Below are 21,050 nucleotides of genomic sequence, written 5' to 3' on the forward strand. Positions count from 1 at the left end.
TTTATGGAGTTTTTAATTGCCGGTTCGTTATAATGAGTTTGGTATTGGTATTTGATACTGTGAATTTGGTTTATATTGGAGTCTATGTAGTTTAATATGAACTTTTTATTTTTTTTTTATATGGGACTGTGTACGTTTTGGGTTAAAATGCTAGCTTGTACAGCATCTTCGACCCTTTTACTATTTATAAGTACAGCTCTTATCCAAACACATTAGAAGTTTTGCAACCTTGTCTTGACTCATTTTACTGCTACTTCATCTAATTATTATATTGCTCACTCATGAGAAGTTATTATTACTCACCTTACAAATTATGTGATATTGCATTCCTTCTTTGCACATAAATCTTTTGTTGAAATTAGGTTTTGTAACATTTTTATTTTCCTTACATATGCTTACAATTCTAAATGTAGCATTTAAATGTTATGTTCCTATTGAATCACATCAGCGGTCATATTATCTACCTATTTCTTTATTATTTTTTACTTTTCTTGTTCTTATTAATTTTGCACCTTATTGTTACACTTCCTTCAACCTTTCCCCATCTCTTTTACCTTTTCATCTTTACACTGCTCTTAACTTTAATGTCACCCTTTCTCTTCATTTTATTTTGGCTCTTCTTATTCTTATCATATTACTATAAATTTGTTATTCTCTCTTCCCATTCTATACATATTTTCTCACACAAAAAATGTTATTACTCTCTCACTCACACATGTTTTTGTTTTTATGGATTTTTTATTTTTTGTATCTCTACTTTAGGTTGATGAATTTACGTGTTCTTTAAAACTGTACTTTGATTTGATGCAATTTGGCTTTGTGTTTTTAAGTTATTATCTTTCTTTTTTCTTTCCTTTGATTGTTAAATGTTATTCTAACATAAAGATAGTGTATAAGAATATAATTTTATTCTATTATATAGTATGGCTTAGATAATTTGGTGTTTGAGTCATGACTCTATCTTTTATTTTGACTCTTCTTCTTTTTATCTTATTTTCTATTTATCTCCTAAAAAATGTGATTATTCATTCTCTCTCTCTCTCTCTCTCTCTCTCTCTCTCTCTCTCTCTATATATATATATATATATATATATATATATATATATTATTTATTCTTTTTTGCAACTATACTTTATATTGATGAATCATTATATTTTTTATAACACCATTTTGGGTAATATGATTTGGTGGTTTTTTTTTTTTCTTCAATTTTCCATCACAAGTCTTCTCTCTCCCTCTTACAAGTTTTGTTTGATTTTTGTTTGACATAATACTTAGTTACTTTGGAAGTGAAAATGAATTTATATCAAAATACAATCTTGGCTATGTATATGAATGTGCCTATCAACTATTTGAGTAATATCAAGTGCACTTTTGTGATAAGTTTTGATTATCATGATAATCTCTTTTAAGAGAATGAGAACTTTGAATGGACAAAACCTAGGTATAATACTTAAGAATTATTTATTAGGTTCCCTTCTTAAGATTTAGCTATGTGACTTTATGTGACTTTTTTTTCATGTGATAGAATTGTATTTTAGTTAATTATAGCCACATAACTGATTTTTAAGAAAGAGAACTTAAGAAACAACAACTTAGCACTATACCTAATTATAAGTTTTGCCTAATTTGAATAATATATTTAAAAATTAAACAGTTTATTTGTACAGAAAAAACATTTAGGAAAATATGACACACCATAACATATTTTAGAAAAATAAGGACCGCCTAAAAAAGAAATAATATCAATAAAAAAAAAATCCAAATAATAGAATGATGATATATTTTTTGAGATAGATAAATGAAAATTAATTTTACAAATAGTATAATTTTTTGGGAAAACAAATTATTTTCCACAAAATTTAGAGAACAAATTATATATTTTATTATAATTACAAAATAATTATTTATTCTCACATATCACGTGGGTTTGCGACTAATAAACTATAACAGTTGTGAAATTTTATTTTTCTTAAATATTTTTCAATGCTTCAATGCACTAAGCAATTTTATTATCTTTAATTTTTAAATATTTGGAAAGATTTCCGGCCAAAGCCAGCGCTTGAATGTAGTTCCCACCCTAACAATGCTTGGGATCATGAAAGCTCGCCTTATCAATGCTACAAGAGTTTGTGCTCTTCTCAAGAAGAAGAGTGATGCTTTTACAGGTTAGTTCCGGCAGATTCTTAAAAAGATGGTCTCCACAAAGGAATCAATGGGAGAGATCATGAAGACCTCCTCATTTGCCCTAACTATAGCCAAGTGTATTTATGGGGAGAATATCAGGCACATTGTCCTCTAGAATGTCCAAAATGCATCTCTTAAAGTTTGCTCAAAGCAATAAAATGTTGCTGGTGTGAGACTCTCAAAGTTCGAGTTTTTCGCTGATGGTGAGACCAAGAATGACCTAACTGGATTGACTAGAGGTGGACAATAGGTTTAGCCGTTTAGCTCATTGTTTATGCTTATGTAGGAAAAATTGAGGTTCTTGTTGAGCTCACTTCACTGCAAAAAAATCATTCTTAACACTCGATGAGGCATTCAAGACCAGTAATAGTAGAGCATTTGAGACAACTGAAGATCACTCATCAAATGAGAATCGCATGAGCAAAGGAGAGGTAACTTGTATGGGAAGATAATTGTTACCTCTGCATGTATTTACTCTATCCTATTGATAGCCACCAAGCATTAGATGCTAAATGATCCGTTTGAACAGCAGGGAAGGCTAATGCAAGCATATAACCTCTTCCCTAACCTAGCAATGAACCATATGATATTACGGGACCACTACCATAATACCTTTTTCTTTTTTTTTGAGTAAGTCTAGTGCCATATATTTTGGCACAACAAATGCCACAACTCACCACATGACGAGTTGTGAATAGTGGAGAAGTGATATGTGGGGACACCCTTCCACCAACCATAACTCGCCATGTGGCGAGTTGTGGCATTTGTTGTGCCAAAAGGTGTGGCACCGGACTTATTCTTTCACCCACCCCACACATTTTGGCACAACAAATGCTACAACTCACCACATGGTGAGTTATGATTGGTGGAGAGGTGATGGTGGGTTCATGTGGGGACACTATTCCACCAATCAGAACTCGCCATGTAGCAAGCTGTGACATTTATTGTGCCAAAAGATGTGACACCAGACTTATTCTTTCCACCCCCACCCCCCTCCCGGCATTAATCCACCAAGACTTTAAATATCCCCATCACATCACATCTCATCAAATGGGGTCTAGCTTTTTGGAGAGAGGGAGAGAGAGGGTCCTGAGGAATAAATTTTGTTCAAGATAAAACAAGGGAGTCAAGTGTGAGAGGAGTGGTAGCTTTCCAAGTTTTATTATAATTTTGTTGAGATAAATGAATATATTGTATTGAGTTTTATTTCTTTTTGATTCACCCTTTCGGCCTTCCCATTATGCGTTATGTTGTTGGTGTCTCTTCTCTTGACTTTTCTTTTGGGCAGGTTTTAAACAAATAAACATTATTTCAAATTGTTACAATGTAGTGGTTTATCAATCACAGAAACGTATGCTTCTTTCTTGACTACATCCAACTGCCACATGTGGTTTTAAAGATTGAGATAAGATGCAATACCTAAGGTAATGCACCTAATGCAATTACTCACATTTCCTTTACAAAAATTTTACATTCTTAACTTTTTACTTCTTTTTAATATTTTTTATTTAATGGGTGAGATTGAAAGTTTTTTTTTTCCAACTCTCAATTTCAACCATTCATTACAATTGCATCAAGTTGTGGCTTCACAAAAAGCACATTAGTATTTATAAGGTTTTAAATAAAGTTGTGGCTTCAGAGTACTACTTTGAGAACTCAAAGTCATTAGAAGCTACCAGGTCTAGATATATTCAAGATCAACATATACAGTGTTGTTCTATAAGATCCTAAGTTTGAAACATCTTGGGGGCTATCCTCATGAAATTCCTTCATGTAATAACCCAGTGTGTGAGATAGAGAACTGCATATACCCAAGAGAATAGTCCAATACTCAAAAAGGTATGGACACCCTCATTTTGTCCCCCAAAAAAACATATACAATGTAGTGTTTAAAGATATACAGAAGGTTAGGGTTGAAGTCGTGTTTAAGAATGGTAAGGCTTATTCACTGCTACATCAAAATCTCTTGAAGTTGAAGACATGGGTACCGGAACAAATGCTCAGGAGCTAGAGCTTTAGCAGCCATTTGTGCTTTCAAGTTTGTGTTTTCAGTTTGCCCTTTCGGTGTGATTGTGGAAGGAGACCTACTAGGTAATTCAAGCTTTAAGATCTCATAAGCCAGACTTGTCTTAGGCAGGCCCTTTACTGTTGAACCTGGCTAAACACAAATGTTGATTTTTTAAAGAGATTTCTTTTGCCTATGTTAGTAGGGAATGAAATGGAGTTGCTCAAGTATTAGCTTCTCATGATAGAACTTGAGTCGTTGTACCATTTGGTTGGAAGAGGCACCTGCATTTTTGCATCATAACCTCCCAGAAAATTAAAAAAAAAAATTATAATTATAAGTTAAGATTGAATAACATTTCACATAAAAATTTCATGCTACAAGGAAACAAGTCAAACAACTGTAAGTACTATACCCTGAAACCCCGGGAACTGCTGCGGTACTGCCCACAGCTGGGCTAAACATGAAAGAATTTGGTGGCCTAGAGCATTTTTCATGGCTGGGCTAAGTAGTAGCATGAAAGAATTTAGTGGCCTAGAGTGTGGACTGTGTAGAGCAATGTTAATCTCGTGATTCTATAATCCAAAGAGACAAATACTAAACTGAATTCGTTTAGCCACAAAACTAAATAAAAAAAAACTTCTCTTTTCCAACCACTCAACCAAATACATTGAACAAACCAAATACAATGAACAAAAGTTGTAGGGAGCTCATACATTACATTTTCTTTTCTTCTGCTAGATTATTTGTTGAATTATCACCAGTTGGTCACAACCAATTTAATATTACAAAAAACTTTAAGAAGTCCAATATTGTTAGGAGAGATTCTTTACAGTGTAAGAGGATGATAAACTTCCCCGGAACAATTATTATAAATATTCGGATAGATCTGCTTGGTTCCCCAAATCCCATATAACCACTTTTCCATCCAATCCTGTGACAGTGAGGCATTAGAATAAATGCAAGGGGGCCTTTCTAAAATTGGCAATGTGGTTCACAAATAATTGAATAAGAATTTGGTAAAGATTGTCTTTTCCTTTTCACTAACCTGAAGTGCTGAAGCGCATTACTGTGGAGATCTCTGACTGTCTAAATGGCAGAATACAACTACAGTTTTCAAAAAATGTTGTCATGCATTCAACTTCATAATAATTAATAGGGGAAACAGTTGCCCCAATTCCACTTGCTTATTTTTATCCACCCCACCTTATTAATTACTAGGGGACCTACCTCTAAATAAGATATGGGATGGATACACAATATTCAAAATGGAAGTGTGGCTATATATATAAAAAGAGAGAGAGGGAACCAGAAAACTTTTGGAGCAACAAAATAGTTATGAAGTAACTTAGTACTTTATGCAGTTATCATGAATGCCTCCACGTGATCTTGAAGGTTCAACGGCATCATTGCTCAATCCGTGCTTTGATTGCCCATATAGTTTCCCAAATGCTTCAGAAAACTGATAAATAAAGATAGAAATCAGAAACTCTCCTAGGGAAGCCTAACAAGAAATGGGAATTCAAAATAGAGATATATGACTTATTAACCCAATATATTTTCAAATAGATAAATAATAGTGCAACTCTGTCCGATAACTATCTTTTCACGCTCCACAATTAGCTCCAAATTTCCTATTAGCTTTCATCACGCTATCAGAGATTGGATGAACAAACTTTTAAAATAGGAGTTTGGGTGAGAATATGTAACACCTGGAATTGTTGGCTATCCATATACCCAACTGACCAAGTGCATTAACCACTTGCCCTTTATCTCAAGTACTAAGGCTTGGGGGGAGTGGGGCTTGTGTGGGGTCTTAGGTTCAAATCCTTTTTTTTTTCTTAATTCTTTTTTGGTTTTTCTTTTTATTTAAAAAAAAGTTTTATTAAGATGAAAATTACTTCACGTTCATGATGATGAACCGAGCATCTTAAAAAATTACAAGAAGATTATATAGAAGATCTAAAAGAGTGTTTGAACTCAAAAAAGTACAATGTGTTAAACCTAAAACCACATCTGAGACCACTTGCAAAGTACTTATTATCAAGGACTTCAATTGATCAAGAGGTCTCTCAACGTCTTCAAACATATGACTATTCCGTTCTTCCCTCCCATACTATCCACATCAAGCATGCTGACACCAGATTCCATACATCTGAGAAATGTTTCCCACTAAATCCCAAACAGTTTGCTCCACAAAAGGCCACCTCGCAACGGTGCAAAAGATGGTCCAATGTTTCCCACATTACATCAACACATACCACACCAATTCACTTGTGATAACTCCTCTTAATAAGGTTATCAATAATAAGAATCTTACCCCAAACCGCTGACCACAAAAAGAAAGACATCCTTTTGGCTCTTTGGGGCCATAATACACCAAATACTCTTCCAGGGCAAAGAATAAGCATTGATGCCACGAGTGTAGTTAGATCAAACATCAAAATTCCCACCCCTATTCAATCACCATGTTCTCCTATCACCCCCTCCCCCTAGGCATCTGGGAATAGATATGATCAAGAATAGAATACACTGCCTCCATCTCCCAATCATGAAAGTCTCTGTGGAAACACAGATTCCAGCTCCTAACCATCCCGTACATTTGAGGATCCAACACATCTGAGACTAAAACTTCCCTATCTGCTGAGTATTCAAACAAGCTAGGATATAGATCCTTCAGAGGAAGTTGTCCACTCCTAAGATCATACCAAAGCCTAACTCGATTGCCCTCTCCAATCTCAAAAGCAACATGCTTCCTCTCTGATACTCCACCACGACCCACACCCATGCATCCCTCTACCAACTTTTGTACACCATCCACCCCTCTCTCCTCCATAGGACAGGAATATTCTTGAATGGGAAAGCATGCAGGGACAACTCAGCCCTAGGAAACTTCCTAGAAATTTCCTAATCCTTTCTAGAAGAGTACCACCTATACAACACAAGGTACAATCATAATATATCTTCCTATTTCTCTAACACCACCTAACAGAGAAAAAAATTAATAACTAAATTTGTAGCAGGACAAAGAAGTATATCCAAGCCTTCTCAAGTTTTAAACTCAGAATATATAATTTTTTAAAGTCTTCTAGATCAGCATTACTGAATGCAAGAGCATTAATTGTTTTCCATTTTTCTATTACGCTTTCCAAGAGGTTGAAATGAACTCTCAATATCCTTTGTTGCTTCTCTTGTAAAACCGCATATTATATAATATAGAGTTCATAGTTTATAAATTATGGGTCATACTTAACAGTTATTTGAAACCCAAAGTTAATATTATAAGCAGTTGTAATGGCAGTAATACCCAAATGACTTCAGCATTCGATGAAAAAATAATTGTTATCTGATGAGAGATGAAACTCTTTCTTATATAGAGAATCATCATGGACCAATAAGCAGAAAAGGTTTGGCCTAATATCCACATTGTAATGAAACCTAGCCCTTGCCTAAGCCTGGCAAGTCCTGAAAATTTTCAAAATCATCACACACAGCTAATATTTTTCAATAAGCTCATCAATTTTTATAATTTCCCGGTGTTATGGATTGGAAAAGGCTTATATGATTTTACCTACTCATATACAATTTCAAATTAACAACTAAAATGACATAAAATTAATCATCTACGCACCTGTGAACCATATTTTGATCCTGAAGAAATTGTTTTCCTTTCACCAAGGAATCTTATAAAGCTCCTACAAATCCAAAAGGCACACATATCACTTCACTATTTTACTTGAAGAAAAGATAAGACATAATTCTGTGTTGGTGGTAGGTTTTTTATAGTGTCTATATAGTTGTACTAGAGAGAACAGAGGCATACAATCAAATCATGCCAAGGGTTAGGCACTTTTTTTTTGGGATTTTTCTTACCTAAGAATGGCCCATTCTCAACATTTGAAACCCTCCACCTTGGTGATTTATACGTATGCATGCACGCGCGCGTGCGCACGCACGCACACACACACACACATATATATGATGCACATATGGATAGTTTTTAAAAAGATTTACATACCATATTCCTCTTTCGTCTGCTGCAAAAACCATAGGGTTGCAGTCATATCCCACTCCAATGACCATTCTCTCAGAAACAAATAGAACCTAAAAAATCACCATATGTTTGTCCACAATTTGCATATTGAAATTCAAGTTAGTGGAATTATGTGAAGAAAACTATTATAGTCTAAAAAGGTTAACAGAAAGGATGCTGACCCACATCACGGAGAGGCAAATCACGGAATGCAACATTTTGAGCCAAAGGAGAAGGACCAATTTCATCAACAAAGTAAATCATAGAATTATGGCCTGTAAAATATTAAAAATGGTAGTCATAAGAAAAAAAAACACTCATTCAGTTCCAATGTTATACAATAATAAAAGGATGGATTCAATCAAACTCTTCAAAAGTCCAGATAACTTTTTCTGATGCTAATTGCAGACAATGGATAACAAATAGAACAGTTAGAAACTCATAAATTAGGAAAAAATCCTGGCAGTAATGGCAATCTAGGAGCAAAAAAAAATCATTAAACAGCATTAAAGAATTGTGACACAAATATCAACTTTGAAAGTAGTTCCTGTCAATTTATTACCAGATAAATGCAATGAATAAGTCAGTTAAATATTCAGAGTGCCTACAGCCAAGTTTCAACTACTGCTAGTCAATATAAGCCAGGCCAATAACTTTTCGTAAATAAAATGCAGAGGAAGGATATTTCTGACCTACATAAGCTAAGGTATTGCCACTTGGTGACCACTTCACACCAAATGCCCAAGAAAATGAGAGATCAAGCTGAACAATTTGCTGTTACACCAGAAAGAGTAAATAATAAGGCCACACCAGTTTGAGTAAAGAGAGAGAATGCAAATTATGTTAGAGCAAAGACAGGTTAGTAGAAGAATAAAATCATACCATAAACCAGTTAATTTAGAACTCTTTTTAGGAAAGTGATAATATAGAGAACCATATGTGCAATGCATATAAAACATAGAAGGAAAGAAAAATATGGCTCACTAGCGACATGTAGGGTTTCAGATTTAAGGGTTGGCTGGGCCTGAGTATTCACAAATTGTGTACAAATATAATTTGCAAGAACATCTAATTTAGCTGGTTGAGACCCAGCCGGGTTTGGCATGGACAAAGCAATGAGTTTACATAAAAGATAAAAACAAATGTGAGCCAAAATCAAGCAAAACTGATATAATCAGAGTATGACTTCACCCAAATTTAATCATTAAATAAAGAAATAATACAAGAATTTTTTATCCTTAATATATTTCAACAGTGTCAACTTCTCATTGTTTTTCAAACTCCCCTCAGCGAAACATTCAAATAGTTTCCTTTCAGCAGAGACATCATCTGATGGAAACAACAGTCTTAAAAGTACGTATAGGATTCATTTTATATTAATGAAAAATCTGTGCATGAACCTATATTTTCCCATATTAACAGGCTGTTGGCTTAATAAAAAAAAACCAGAATTTTTTATACTTGAATATTCATGAGGTTCTCCAATTCATTAGAACCCAATATTTATTGATGGTGGTGATCTGTTTAGACTATCTTTTTTTTTTTTGGACAAGTTCAGTTTAGACTATCACTAATACCAATTATATAAATATGGATAAATTGCTTATCAAACATAGACTGATTGGAACTAAAATGTATTTTTCATGATAAAAAAATAATATATTCAGTCCCTTTATCTACCCCAAGGACTAATTTTCAATTTATATAACATCATGTTAAACACAGAGTAGAGGTTTTTCTCCAGTAAATTGTGTGGAAGGAACTTTAGATGTTTGTCCAAGTAACAAAGAAAAATATATTGGGAGATCATTTTAAGTAATAAAATCTTATATTAACAAAGAAGATTTACGTACAATTAAAGAATCGAAAGAGTAATACCTCTTTTTGGTTCCTAGAGTTTGTAATTATTTCATTTTTACAGGAAAATGTCCACAAAAAGTTGCACAAAAAAATGCGCAATCAAACCCAAAAACAAATATAAAATTAACAATAAAAGCTACTGTAATGACTTTCTTCCAACATATTAAACACATGATACAATCTAATACTACAAGGGAAAAGAATAGATCCTGAACCTCTCCAAATTTCGAATCTGAAGAAGGGCCTGTTCTTGAATCCCTGAAACATTTTCATTTAGCAACAATAAATACCATATTGCAAATATCATAACATAATTGACAAGATTCTAAAATCTGACAATGCTCTGCATATATATTTGACCTACTTTGTGTCAACACCTTTAATGAAGGTGGAAAATATTCGGCATTTCCCATCTGCAGATGTTGTTGCAAGAAGAATCTGTAGTTATAAGCAAACAATACTCAGATACAGTAAATAGCTACCTTTCTCGTTTATAATAAAAGAACAATTATTCAGCATCTAACAATTGACTTACAATTTAAATGTTCAACAACTAACAGATAAAAAGGAAACAGTTGCATAAAATAACATACGGGAAAGAAAATACGATAGTGATAAACGATAGCAAACAACAATAACAAAGTTTTAGTCCCAAAACCATGGGGTCAACTATGGATCCTCAATAAACTAATCAAGGTTGGCCACATGTATTCTTCTCTGCCACTATCCAAAATCATGTTGTCTGTTACTTTCTCAATTAACATGTCCTTTTTTCCCACTTTTATTTATGTTATTTTTAAGTCTTTCTCTTCCTCTTTTCAGTTCCTCAAAGCCTCAATTTGAATCAGATCACTTTTCCTCACCAATGCATTCATTATTCTTATTTACACATAACCAAACCATCTCAAATGATTCACTTACATACTTTAATCAATCAGAACCACCCCAATCTTTAAAAAACTTCTTCATTTGGCATCAATCATCAATTGAATTCATTTCTTGTATGGCTTTCATTAAAAATTTTGTCGAAATACCTCTTCTATCTCTTTTTCTTTTACTAACAACATTCTTTGATCATCATCTTTAATGAACTTGACAGTCTTGGCACTCTTCAAATCTTGTTTTCATTTCCCCTATCTTGGCAAAAATGTAAACATCCTTTCTTCCATCCTCCATCCCCAAAAGTTGCTATATAACACATCATAAGCCTTAATAGAATCTAGCCTCTGGACCAACTTGATTGCTTCCCTTTTATAACTTTCCATAATTAGTATTAACTCTACATCTAAGTAGGCTTCTATATATCTCTCTTTAATCTAAGTGCTACTTAGACCTCCTAATTCATCACCAAGTCTTCTTTATCGGTAACCCACATCATGTAGGTTATCCACTCTTTTCATACAACTAATTATTTCATTCCACATCTTATCAACATCTTCCTCTAGATCCCACTTACCTTCTTTGATCATTCTATTCCTTCAAACCCCCACCATCTAATTCTTGGGATTCTTTGCTTAATATCTCTTCCTTTCCACTTCTAATAACAAACAAAAAAGAGAGGTTAAGAGAGCCCATATAATTGCTTCGCAAGAAACAGTAAATACTTTAAGCAAATAGAGATTTGCTTTATCTTCTCTCTGTGCTTCAAACAAGTATCCAACAAGGCGCACAAAATCAGAAGGTAACATCCTTGAAGCATTTAAGAGTTTCCTCCTACAACAATTATTTGTCACAAGCACAGATCTCTAGTTTGTAAGACAGGACTCTAGTTTGCAAGCCACGTGAAGATAAATGTACACAACCACTTTAAAAGCATAAAAAGGGAAACATACAAAATATGATAGAATTACGCACATTATTGGGATGCCAAGCAACACTTGTAACAGAAGAATCATGTCTTTTCCTGATAAGTTTACTGACCCACCTGCATAAAAGTATAATACAGAAATATTAGCCATGAGCAACTTAAGAGACATAAAATGATCAATCATTTAAACTGCTTTAACCCAAGTTAACATTATCCATCAACCATTACATGCAAAATACTTCACAAAGTAAGCACATCTACACAAAAACAATATCCAGAATTGATGTTAAATGCTCTATGAATAATTTTACCAAAATGAGGTCTGTCAAACAAAATCATGCAAAGAAAAAATTACAAAGGAAAACATGGGAAATCTGGCATTTGCTAGCAATTGACCATCAACTTCACTATGTGATCATACTTGAAAATAATTACAGGCTTCACCATTTCATAGATAACGTAGGGGCACCATTTCTCTTGTGGTAAGCACTTTAAGATATAAAAAACGTATAAGCATGGGAATGGTGTTGAAAACAAGTTTTATGTAAATATATTTAAAGACATAAGTATGTAGTCATGCAAGGAGTTCATGTAAAAGCAAATCAATGCAATTCACATTTCCAAACAAGATTTTTTTTAATAGACATACTCAACCAAAAGTGAAAGCAAGTATATGAAAACGACACAGAAAGACAATTACCAGTTATTCTCTTGCTCATAGTAGCAAATACAAACAGTTTTAGCCCCACTGCCAACAGCAAACTTGTTTTCTGCAGGTGAAGAAAAAGATCAACTCAGTAAGCTTATATTTTTTTTGATAGGTAATCAGAAAGCTTTTATAAATGATAGAAAGAAAGTCATACAAGAAGTTCATGATGATGAACAATAAGAGAAGAGCTACTAGGAAACTAAGCTAAGGGAGGACAAAAACACAGAGAGAGAAGAGCAATTAGTAAACCCCCAACATCGAGACCACTCTAAGAGACTATGCTGACATAAAAGATTTAACTCAATCAAGGTCTTCTCTTTGTCCTCAAAGGAACGACGATTTCGTTCCAACAACACAATCCACATTAAGCACCCTGGAACCAAGTTCCATATGTCTGACTTATCCTTTTCATGCCACTGATGCCAGCAAGATATCAAATCCACCACTGATCTTGGCATAACCTAAAGAATCCCAAAGGCCTGAAGCATACAAGACCATAGGGAATGGGTAACAAGACAATGCAGGAGAAGGTGGTTAACCAACTCCCCATCCTTGCAACACAAACAACACCTGTTAACCAAAGGCCAACCCTTAAGGATAAGGTTGTCTAAGGTGAGGATCCGACCATGAGCAGCAGACCACAGAAAGAACGTCACGCGCTTAGGGATCTTAGGTTTCCAAACCCCCTTCCAAGGAAGCCAAGAAATCGAAGCACCTCGGATCGCGAGGTAGTAAGACCGAGTATCAAACATACCATCCCCTTTAAGCCGCAAGTAAAGGGTATCTCTCCTACTACCCTGTGGAATACAAGCTTGGATAAGCTGGAGAAGAGAATACGAAGCAGCCAACTCCCAATCTTCAAAATCTCTATAAAACGTTAAATTCCACACTCTAACAGTACCCCCTTCTAAAATCCACAAAACCTCTGAGATACAGGCATCCTTGACCGCTGAGCACACATAAAGCTCAGGATAGAGAACTTTTAGAGTAGCGTCACCAATCCACCTGTCATGCCAAAAACAGATACGAGTGCCTTCCCCCACTACAAATGAAAGATGCTTAGAAAAGTTCTCCCAACCTTCGTTAATGCTTCTCCAAAGGCCGTATTCCACAGGGTAGTACTCAACTCAGTAAGCTTATATGACATGTCAAGAGCGCAGAAAGTTCTAGATTTGCAGTCCCAGTTTCTAGATCAAAGTTATAATTAACAAAAAACAGAATCATCTTTTAAATATCAGGACAGACTACAAAGGTACGACACAAAGTTTCTTATTGCTTCTTTCAATCAAGATAAACCAACAGCAGGTCCATGTCTGTTTTTTTGAAAAGTAATAAAGATAATTTCATTGATATTAAAAAGAGAGAGTCACCCAAGTACACAAGGAGTATACAAGGGGGACCAAATCAAAGACGAACATTACAAAAGTCAAGAAAATCCAAAATAGAAAGAAAAGGATGGCTTCTCCACACAGAGAACCAATCAAGTAAGGTTCGGAAAAAAAGAAGCTTAAGATCAGGCATGGAACTCTCGATGTCTTCAAAACATCTACTATTTCTCTCCTTCCAAATACACCACAACAAACAATGAGGAACGGCCTTCCAAATATCTCTATTACGATGGTGACCAAAACGACCTTGCTAGCAAGCCAAAAGCCCAACAACAGACCTTGGCATAACCCAACAAACTCCAAATAAACCGAAGACCATATCCCACAAGTCCATGGCAACCGGGCAATGAAGAAAAAGATGGACAACACTTTCACAATTGCACTTGCACATATAACACCAATCCAGAATGCAAACTTTTTTTTTTCTTAAGTTGTCAATAGTCAGACATTTCTCCAAAGCTACGGTCCAAACAAGGAAAGCCACTCTAGAGGGGATCTTCTGCTTCCAAATGTTTTTCCAAGGGAAAAACTGCTCACTATGGCCAACTAGAAGATGGTAGTAAGTACTAACCGTGAACTCCTTACTCTTACAGGGCAGCCAACAACTCTTGTCCTCCCCAATCCCCCTTACGGGAGTGCTATAAATGGAATTGATGAAGCTCCTGAAAGCTTCCTATTCACGATTATGCACTTCCCTACAAAACTGAAACTCCCAATGGAGGGCTCCATTGGTGTACCTCATAAGATCCGCCTCAGCAGGTCCATGTCTGTTTAGATATGTTTCATGAAACATGTAAGCCTATGCATCTAATTGCAAGTTCATTGCAAAACCATGAGACTTTTTTAATTAAGAATAACCATAACAACCAATACTGGCAATAAACCAAAACAATATGTTATTACGCTTCCTTTAATAAACCATTACCTCCATTGGGAAATAGGTTCGGTCTTGTACATTACCCTTTTTTATGTGGTAAAAATATTCTGATATTAGTCAACCATGACTTCTTCGATAGTATGTCAATTGTGTTTACAAATCATAAGTATCCTCAGCCTTCAATCCTTGAGTTTATTAAGCTAAAAATGATATGTTTCCAACTTAAGCCTTAATAATCATGTAAGTTAATGATTTTAGAATAAACTTTTCAAAAGATATTGATATTACACTTATACCCCATAAATAAAAATATTAACCCTCTAACAAGTTAGACTAAGAAAATTATAGATCCAATATCTGGCAAACAGAAAATCAACTTCATATCAAAGCTCATGAGACCCATCATTTTTATTATCCTGGTCTTGGCATCTCCCTCTATGGTTTCACGCATTTGATATTTGTGCATATGAACTGATGGTATGGGAAAGTTTATAGACGAAAAATGCATAACTACTGGCTGCACTTAACATGATAGTCTTTTCAGTAATATAAAAGGATCACATTGGATAAAGTATTTGGAAGGTGAAGGCTCCTTCTAAGGTAGGTTTTTTCACTTTGACAGCCACTAAGGGAAAGATCCTTACATTGGAAAATCTGAGGAAGAGGAATATATGCGTCGTTATAACTTCATTTAAAAGAATATTTTTTTTGTGTAGAATGTCTCAAATTCAGGATCTTCCATAGCACTGATTTCTTGAGAAATTTCATGTAAGAATAGTCGGGAATCAGTGGATCACCTACTCCTTCACTGTTCTTATTCGTATAGTCTATGGAAACTTGTGTTTAGCATGTTTAGTGTTTCTTGGGTTATTCCTAAACAAGCGGTGTAGTTGCTAGCCTGTTGGAATGAGGGTGTCGGTTGGCATCAAACAGCATTCATTTGAGGGGCTATCCATTGTGTATCATGTGGACTATTTGGAGAACAAACCGCTAAACTTTCAAGGGGGAGGAACATTCCATCCTTGAGTTGAAACAGTTCTTGATTTATTTGTTTGATTGGATGACTGCTATGATATCTTTCTATTCCTTCCCTTTTGGATTTCTTAGATTTATGTAGCTTTGCTTAGTTATTTTGTTCCCTTAGTACACTTCCTGTGCACCAGGGGAGAGGTTTTAATAAAGTTTTAGTTACCTATCAAAAAAATATATAAAAGGATTAAAAGACCAGTACCTTTTGGACTCCATTGAACACAAAGTGCAGCACGGTTTAACCTAAGTATAACGAGGGTTGGCACCCATTCTGATCCTTCTAGGTTCCACACATATCTAGAAACACCAAAGATTGGGAAACAGAATCAAAGAAATAATTAATTGAGAGGCAACGTGCAAAATGTGTGTGTGCAAGAGAGACAGAGAGATGCAAAAACTTCTTCACTCCAGATATCTCACACAGAAAAAGCATATGAAAAACAAATATCTAAAACCACATAGGTACTCACGAATTCCGATCATGAGATGCAGTTACTATTCTGTTGGACCTTGGGCTCCAGTCTATCCCAGAAACAATTTGGTCGTGCTGTTTCATGACAAAATGGAAAAATTGCTGAGACATTATTGACACAATGTTTTCATCAAAATTAAGTATAAATGATGAAAATCTGACAACAAAAAGATTTATTAACAGTGATATTACTTGTATGTCATAAGTTTTTTTCTAATATATATTTTTAAAATTACTTGTATGTCATAAATTCTGCATCTCATTACATAAGCATGTGCACATGTTCCAATAAATAGCAAAGATGTTATCAATCAAAGAGAAGAGAGGGGCAAGGGGTCAATGAGAACAATTTCAATACAAGTAAAGAAAAGAAAGCAATCAATTGGGTATTATATCTCTAGTTAAGATCTCTCCAAAATAATCCCAGGCAAGGCAAAGACCTTGTTTCTTCATCAGCAGAGTGGTGCATCCAAGAAAAATGAACACCAACCTTGGCCATGAGCGAATGCACTTAATTTCAACAAACCAATATCAGAGCTTTTGTCGTCACATCAAATTGGTATTAAAACCCAAAGTTAATCTTGAAATGAAGGTGATGCTTGCTTCAGGTAGCAACCCCACCACTTGTTTAGGCACAACCCAAGTGGGGTGAGAACAATGATCATCTTGTTTGGGATGCATTGGGGTTTTAGGCTAGGAAGCACAGACACTTCATTTGAGGTGTTGTGCCCGTGTCGTATTTGGGGTGTTGTGCCCATGTCGTACTGGTGTCATACCTGCCGCGTCCTGCTAAAATTCTTCAAAAATTGCTCATGTCGCTATGTTGAACCCGTACTTGTACCTGTGACTGTGTTAGTGATTCCTAGGTTTTAGGCTTGTGAGAGTGTTAAGTGTGTGAGTTAGTATTAAGTGCATGTTTTGGGTAAACTAAGATTTTGGTTAGTTTGCGCTTGTGAGATGTCTTGAGTGTGTTTGTATTTGCGAGGTTTGTGAGTTGTTTTGGTAAGAGTATGCTAGTTTGTTTGTGAGGATTGGATGAAAATGGTCATAATCCATTAAATTGATAATAGATTTTGGTTGGCATTGCCTGTATATGTAGGGATGGAATTCGCCAAATCACGTTAAAAATTTATCATCTATGCACATTTTAATTTCTTAATTGTGTGAATGCACTTTTTCTAGTCCCAAATTTCAAAAAATTGGTATCAAATTTGTTGTTAACACAAATTTTTTTTTATAGGTGTTATCATAACATATACAAAGAAACAACCATGTAATTTACATCTATGCTCCTAGAGTTGTACTTGTTGATGTGAAATCAATTAGCAAGTGTCAGTGGGTAGCTCATCAAACAGCTTGATAAATCCTCCCTAGTGCCAAAATACTCATATTTTCCTTTCCAGGGCAAAATAATTCTACTTCTCTTAATTTAAATGTCAATGTTCCAAAATGACATTTGAACCCACCCCAATTGACAAATCAAAATATCTTCTACTCATTCATAAGAGAAAAAATGGTAGAACATAAGACTTAAACCATATTCTCTATTGAATGAAAGATTCTGAAGAGTACCTTTTCAAGAACATGCACCTTTTCCCACTTGTCTTGTGATAATCTATAGATATGAACCTCATTATTGTTGGGACAGAATGCAACCACTACAAAGGAAATTAAAATATATTACAACACCTCACAGGGGAAAAAAAAGAGTAATTCAAACTAATGAAAAATACTCTAAGAAAGTCATTTGACGGAGCCCCTGGTACTAAGTATTGACAAAGAAGCACTAAACAGAATATATTTATAAAAAAAAATACAGAGTATTAATCAAACATAAGCAATGAAAATAAAATGGAACAAAAAATAAAGTTCATGCAAAGTATCTAAATTCCTCCACACTATCCAAGGCCCTTCCACTAAACTAATAATAAAGCCAACCTGATAATGTAGTACTCAAAATTAAGAGAAAAAATAAGTAATTTTTTATTATACAAAAGAATCAGAAACTTTACATCTAAAGAAACACCTTTTTTTTGTTGGTAATACAAAAATTACAATCCTATATGAGCAGAGTTGTTCATCAAACTAGATGGTAGAAAATCTAACATTTCTTTTAGAACCACCATCTCATTGCAGTCAATATGGTAAATAAACTACACAAAGGGACTGCATAACAAATTTTTGGGGTCAAAAGATGCCGCCACAAGTAGCAAAGACCCTCTTCTAGCTTGCTTACATGAAGTATGCAAAACGAAAAAAGAGTAATCACTTTAAACAATCCTAAAATATTGAGCAAAGGTTTGTTTCAACACCATTCCATTTTTTTACAATTCAGAATTTAACCAACCACAATATCCATCACTTTATGTCCCACTTTATGCAAAAGAAAATTACTACAACAACAATACAATCAAAAAACCCCTATTCACAAATTTATATATGCAATGCCAAAATACCCCAAATCATCCCCTTTTAGATCTAAAAGCTCAGATGATTATAATGTTGTTCAACACCAAAAACTAAATCAATCAGATAAACAATACAGTTCTCTGCAAACTTCACAAAACCCTTCCAACAATTTCTCAGGAGCCAAACAGTGCACAAAGAAAGAAACAGATCACTGCCTAAATTCAAAATCTCACAATCGTCCACCAAATTTTCAAGCCAAAAACGACTAAATCATCAACCACTACCAGCTAATCAGGGCCCAAAAACAAAATGCTCAAATAAAAACAAAATCTTTGACTCTAAAACACTAACACTTTTCCCCTAACTACAAAATTAACCTGATCCATGAGCCGAGTAACGATTTTCCTACTTTTAAAAAAAAAAAAAAAATTCTCGGGAAACAAACAGAATAAGAAAGAAAGAAAAAAAAAAAGTAGAAGTAATAGAAGAGTACTAGAGTGGTCTGGGCTCCAAGCATGGCAAGTGATGCACTGAGCGAACTGGTTCACTGCGATCGCACTCATTTCTTTGCTTTGCTTTTTTTGGTTTCAAAGCGATTTTCTATTGAAGTCCGAATTTTATTTTATTTATTTATTTCTATTTTGGTAAGTTTCTTCTTGTGTGTTGTGAGTTTGAAATATGTATATATAGGGGTAATGAAATGAGCGTGTGAAGGCAAATGAAAATAAAAAAAGAAAATGAAAAAACAGAAAGAGAATTGTGAAAGTGAGCAAACTGGGAACAGATCTCACCAAATACCTCAAATCAGATCCAAATGGCAAATGCAACAGAGATGTACCTTTTTTTCCTTGGTTGAAGATTGGGCACGTGTTTGACACGTGCTATCATTTTGATGATCTTTTTTATATTTTTAATTGTCTAGACTACGTAGCATTATTTTTTTTTTCTTTTTTTGAAATTTGTCTTCAGATTGATCCTATTATATTTATGAATAAATAATAAGTGTGAATTTAGTGTATTAAACAAATGAGTCAAGTCGTTGTAGCTGAATTGACACCCTCATATGTAAATTGTTTAGAAGTCTAAAGAAAAAAATGTTCAAATTACAAAATTAGCATGTTATAATTGTTTCTAAAAAAAAAGTTTATTAAACAAATGCAAGCATATATATTTAATTTTATTACACTTTACATTATAAGATCATGTAATACTTTTTGTAGTTTGAATAGTTATGATGTATGGTTTTATTTTTGGTTGTGCCTATTTTATACAATTTTATTATATGTCTCATTAAATTATTTTTGTTTTTAAAATTGAAATTTGTATGTATATTTTGTTAATCTAATTATACATTATTAGATCATTTTTTTTTTTACTAGAACAACACAATCTTGGCCCTTGGGAACTAGAATTAGGTGAGTTTTGGTGAAAAAGAGGACATCATGTGTTGAAAGATGAAAAGGAATTGTCAATTGAAAGTTGCTACTTGTTATGCCATCCTTTCATGAGCACTATTTGGAGTTTAAAGTCTCCAAAAAGTAATATCCTTTGCGTGTATTGCAGTTTGTGAATAATTACCAACGTTGGATGATTTAAGAAAGAGAGGGTAGACCATTGTATACTGGTACTGTATAGCAACCGCATCAATTTGTGCAAAATTATTATCTATTTTGCAAGAAAAACATACTTTTTCCTATTTTACAGGCTTATTTTTACAAAATACTCACATCAGTTTATTTATTCTATCATCTATTTTATTTAAATAATAATATTTCTTTAAATTTTTATTATATCAAACAAACCACTACCTACATGGCCCCATCCATCTCTTTCTTTCTTTGTTGTGAGAAGAAGACAGACGAGACAGCAAGATGTAAGGGAAAGAGAAAAATAAAAATAAAAAAATCATTTGCACATGAATATTAATCGTACAAAATTGAGCAATTTTTGTATTTTGCAAATTTTTGTAACTACTGATATGGTTGCTCTAAAGGTTATACCAATTACCTATGCACTTTTTGCCTGATAAATGCATGTTTAAAGAAAGATAGAAATCGCTTAAACTCCACTAATCCATTAAATTTGTTGTTTTACGTTTGTTGGGTTATGTGGGAAACAGTGATATTCAACTTTTCCATTGTTAGAGATGCAGATTTGGGGAAATGGGAGGTGAAAGAGTTTATAATTCAGTACCCTTGTGTACCTATTTGAAATTCTGAACCAAGTAGCTCAATTCCACTTGAGATTTCTTAAGCAAACAAAATTGCATGAACC

General features: G+C 34.2%; 1 protein-coding gene across 1 annotated transcript; it reads right to left on the minus strand.

Moving 5' to 3' along the window:
- Window positions 1-4,789: 4,789 nt before the first annotated feature.
- On the minus strand, window positions 4,790-19,592 carry LOC142640486 (actin-related protein 2/3 complex subunit 1A-like). The gene is made up of 15 exons (XM_075814611.1): window positions 19,270-19,592; window positions 17,940-18,025; window positions 16,366-16,442; window positions 16,098-16,192; window positions 12,593-12,662; window positions 11,940-12,009; window positions 10,450-10,523; window positions 10,301-10,343; window positions 8,918-8,999; window positions 8,412-8,500; window positions 8,211-8,296; window positions 7,824-7,887; window positions 5,548-5,654; window positions 5,241-5,299; window positions 4,790-5,126 (listed from the first exon to the last, which is right to left on the minus strand). The coding sequence occupies exons 1-15, from the start codon at window positions 19,337-19,339 to the stop codon at window positions 5,062-5,064; spliced, it is 1,137 nt and encodes a 378-aa protein (XP_075670726.1). The 5' UTR covers window positions 19,340-19,592; the 3' UTR covers window positions 4,790-5,061.
- Window positions 19,593-21,050: the final 1,458 nt, after the last annotated feature.

Source organism: Castanea sativa, chromosome 6, assembly GCF_040712315.1.
Source record: "Castanea sativa cultivar Marrone di Chiusa Pesio chromosome 6, ASM4071231v1".
NCBI lineage: Eukaryota > Viridiplantae > Streptophyta > Magnoliopsida > Fagales > Fagaceae > Castanea > Castanea sativa.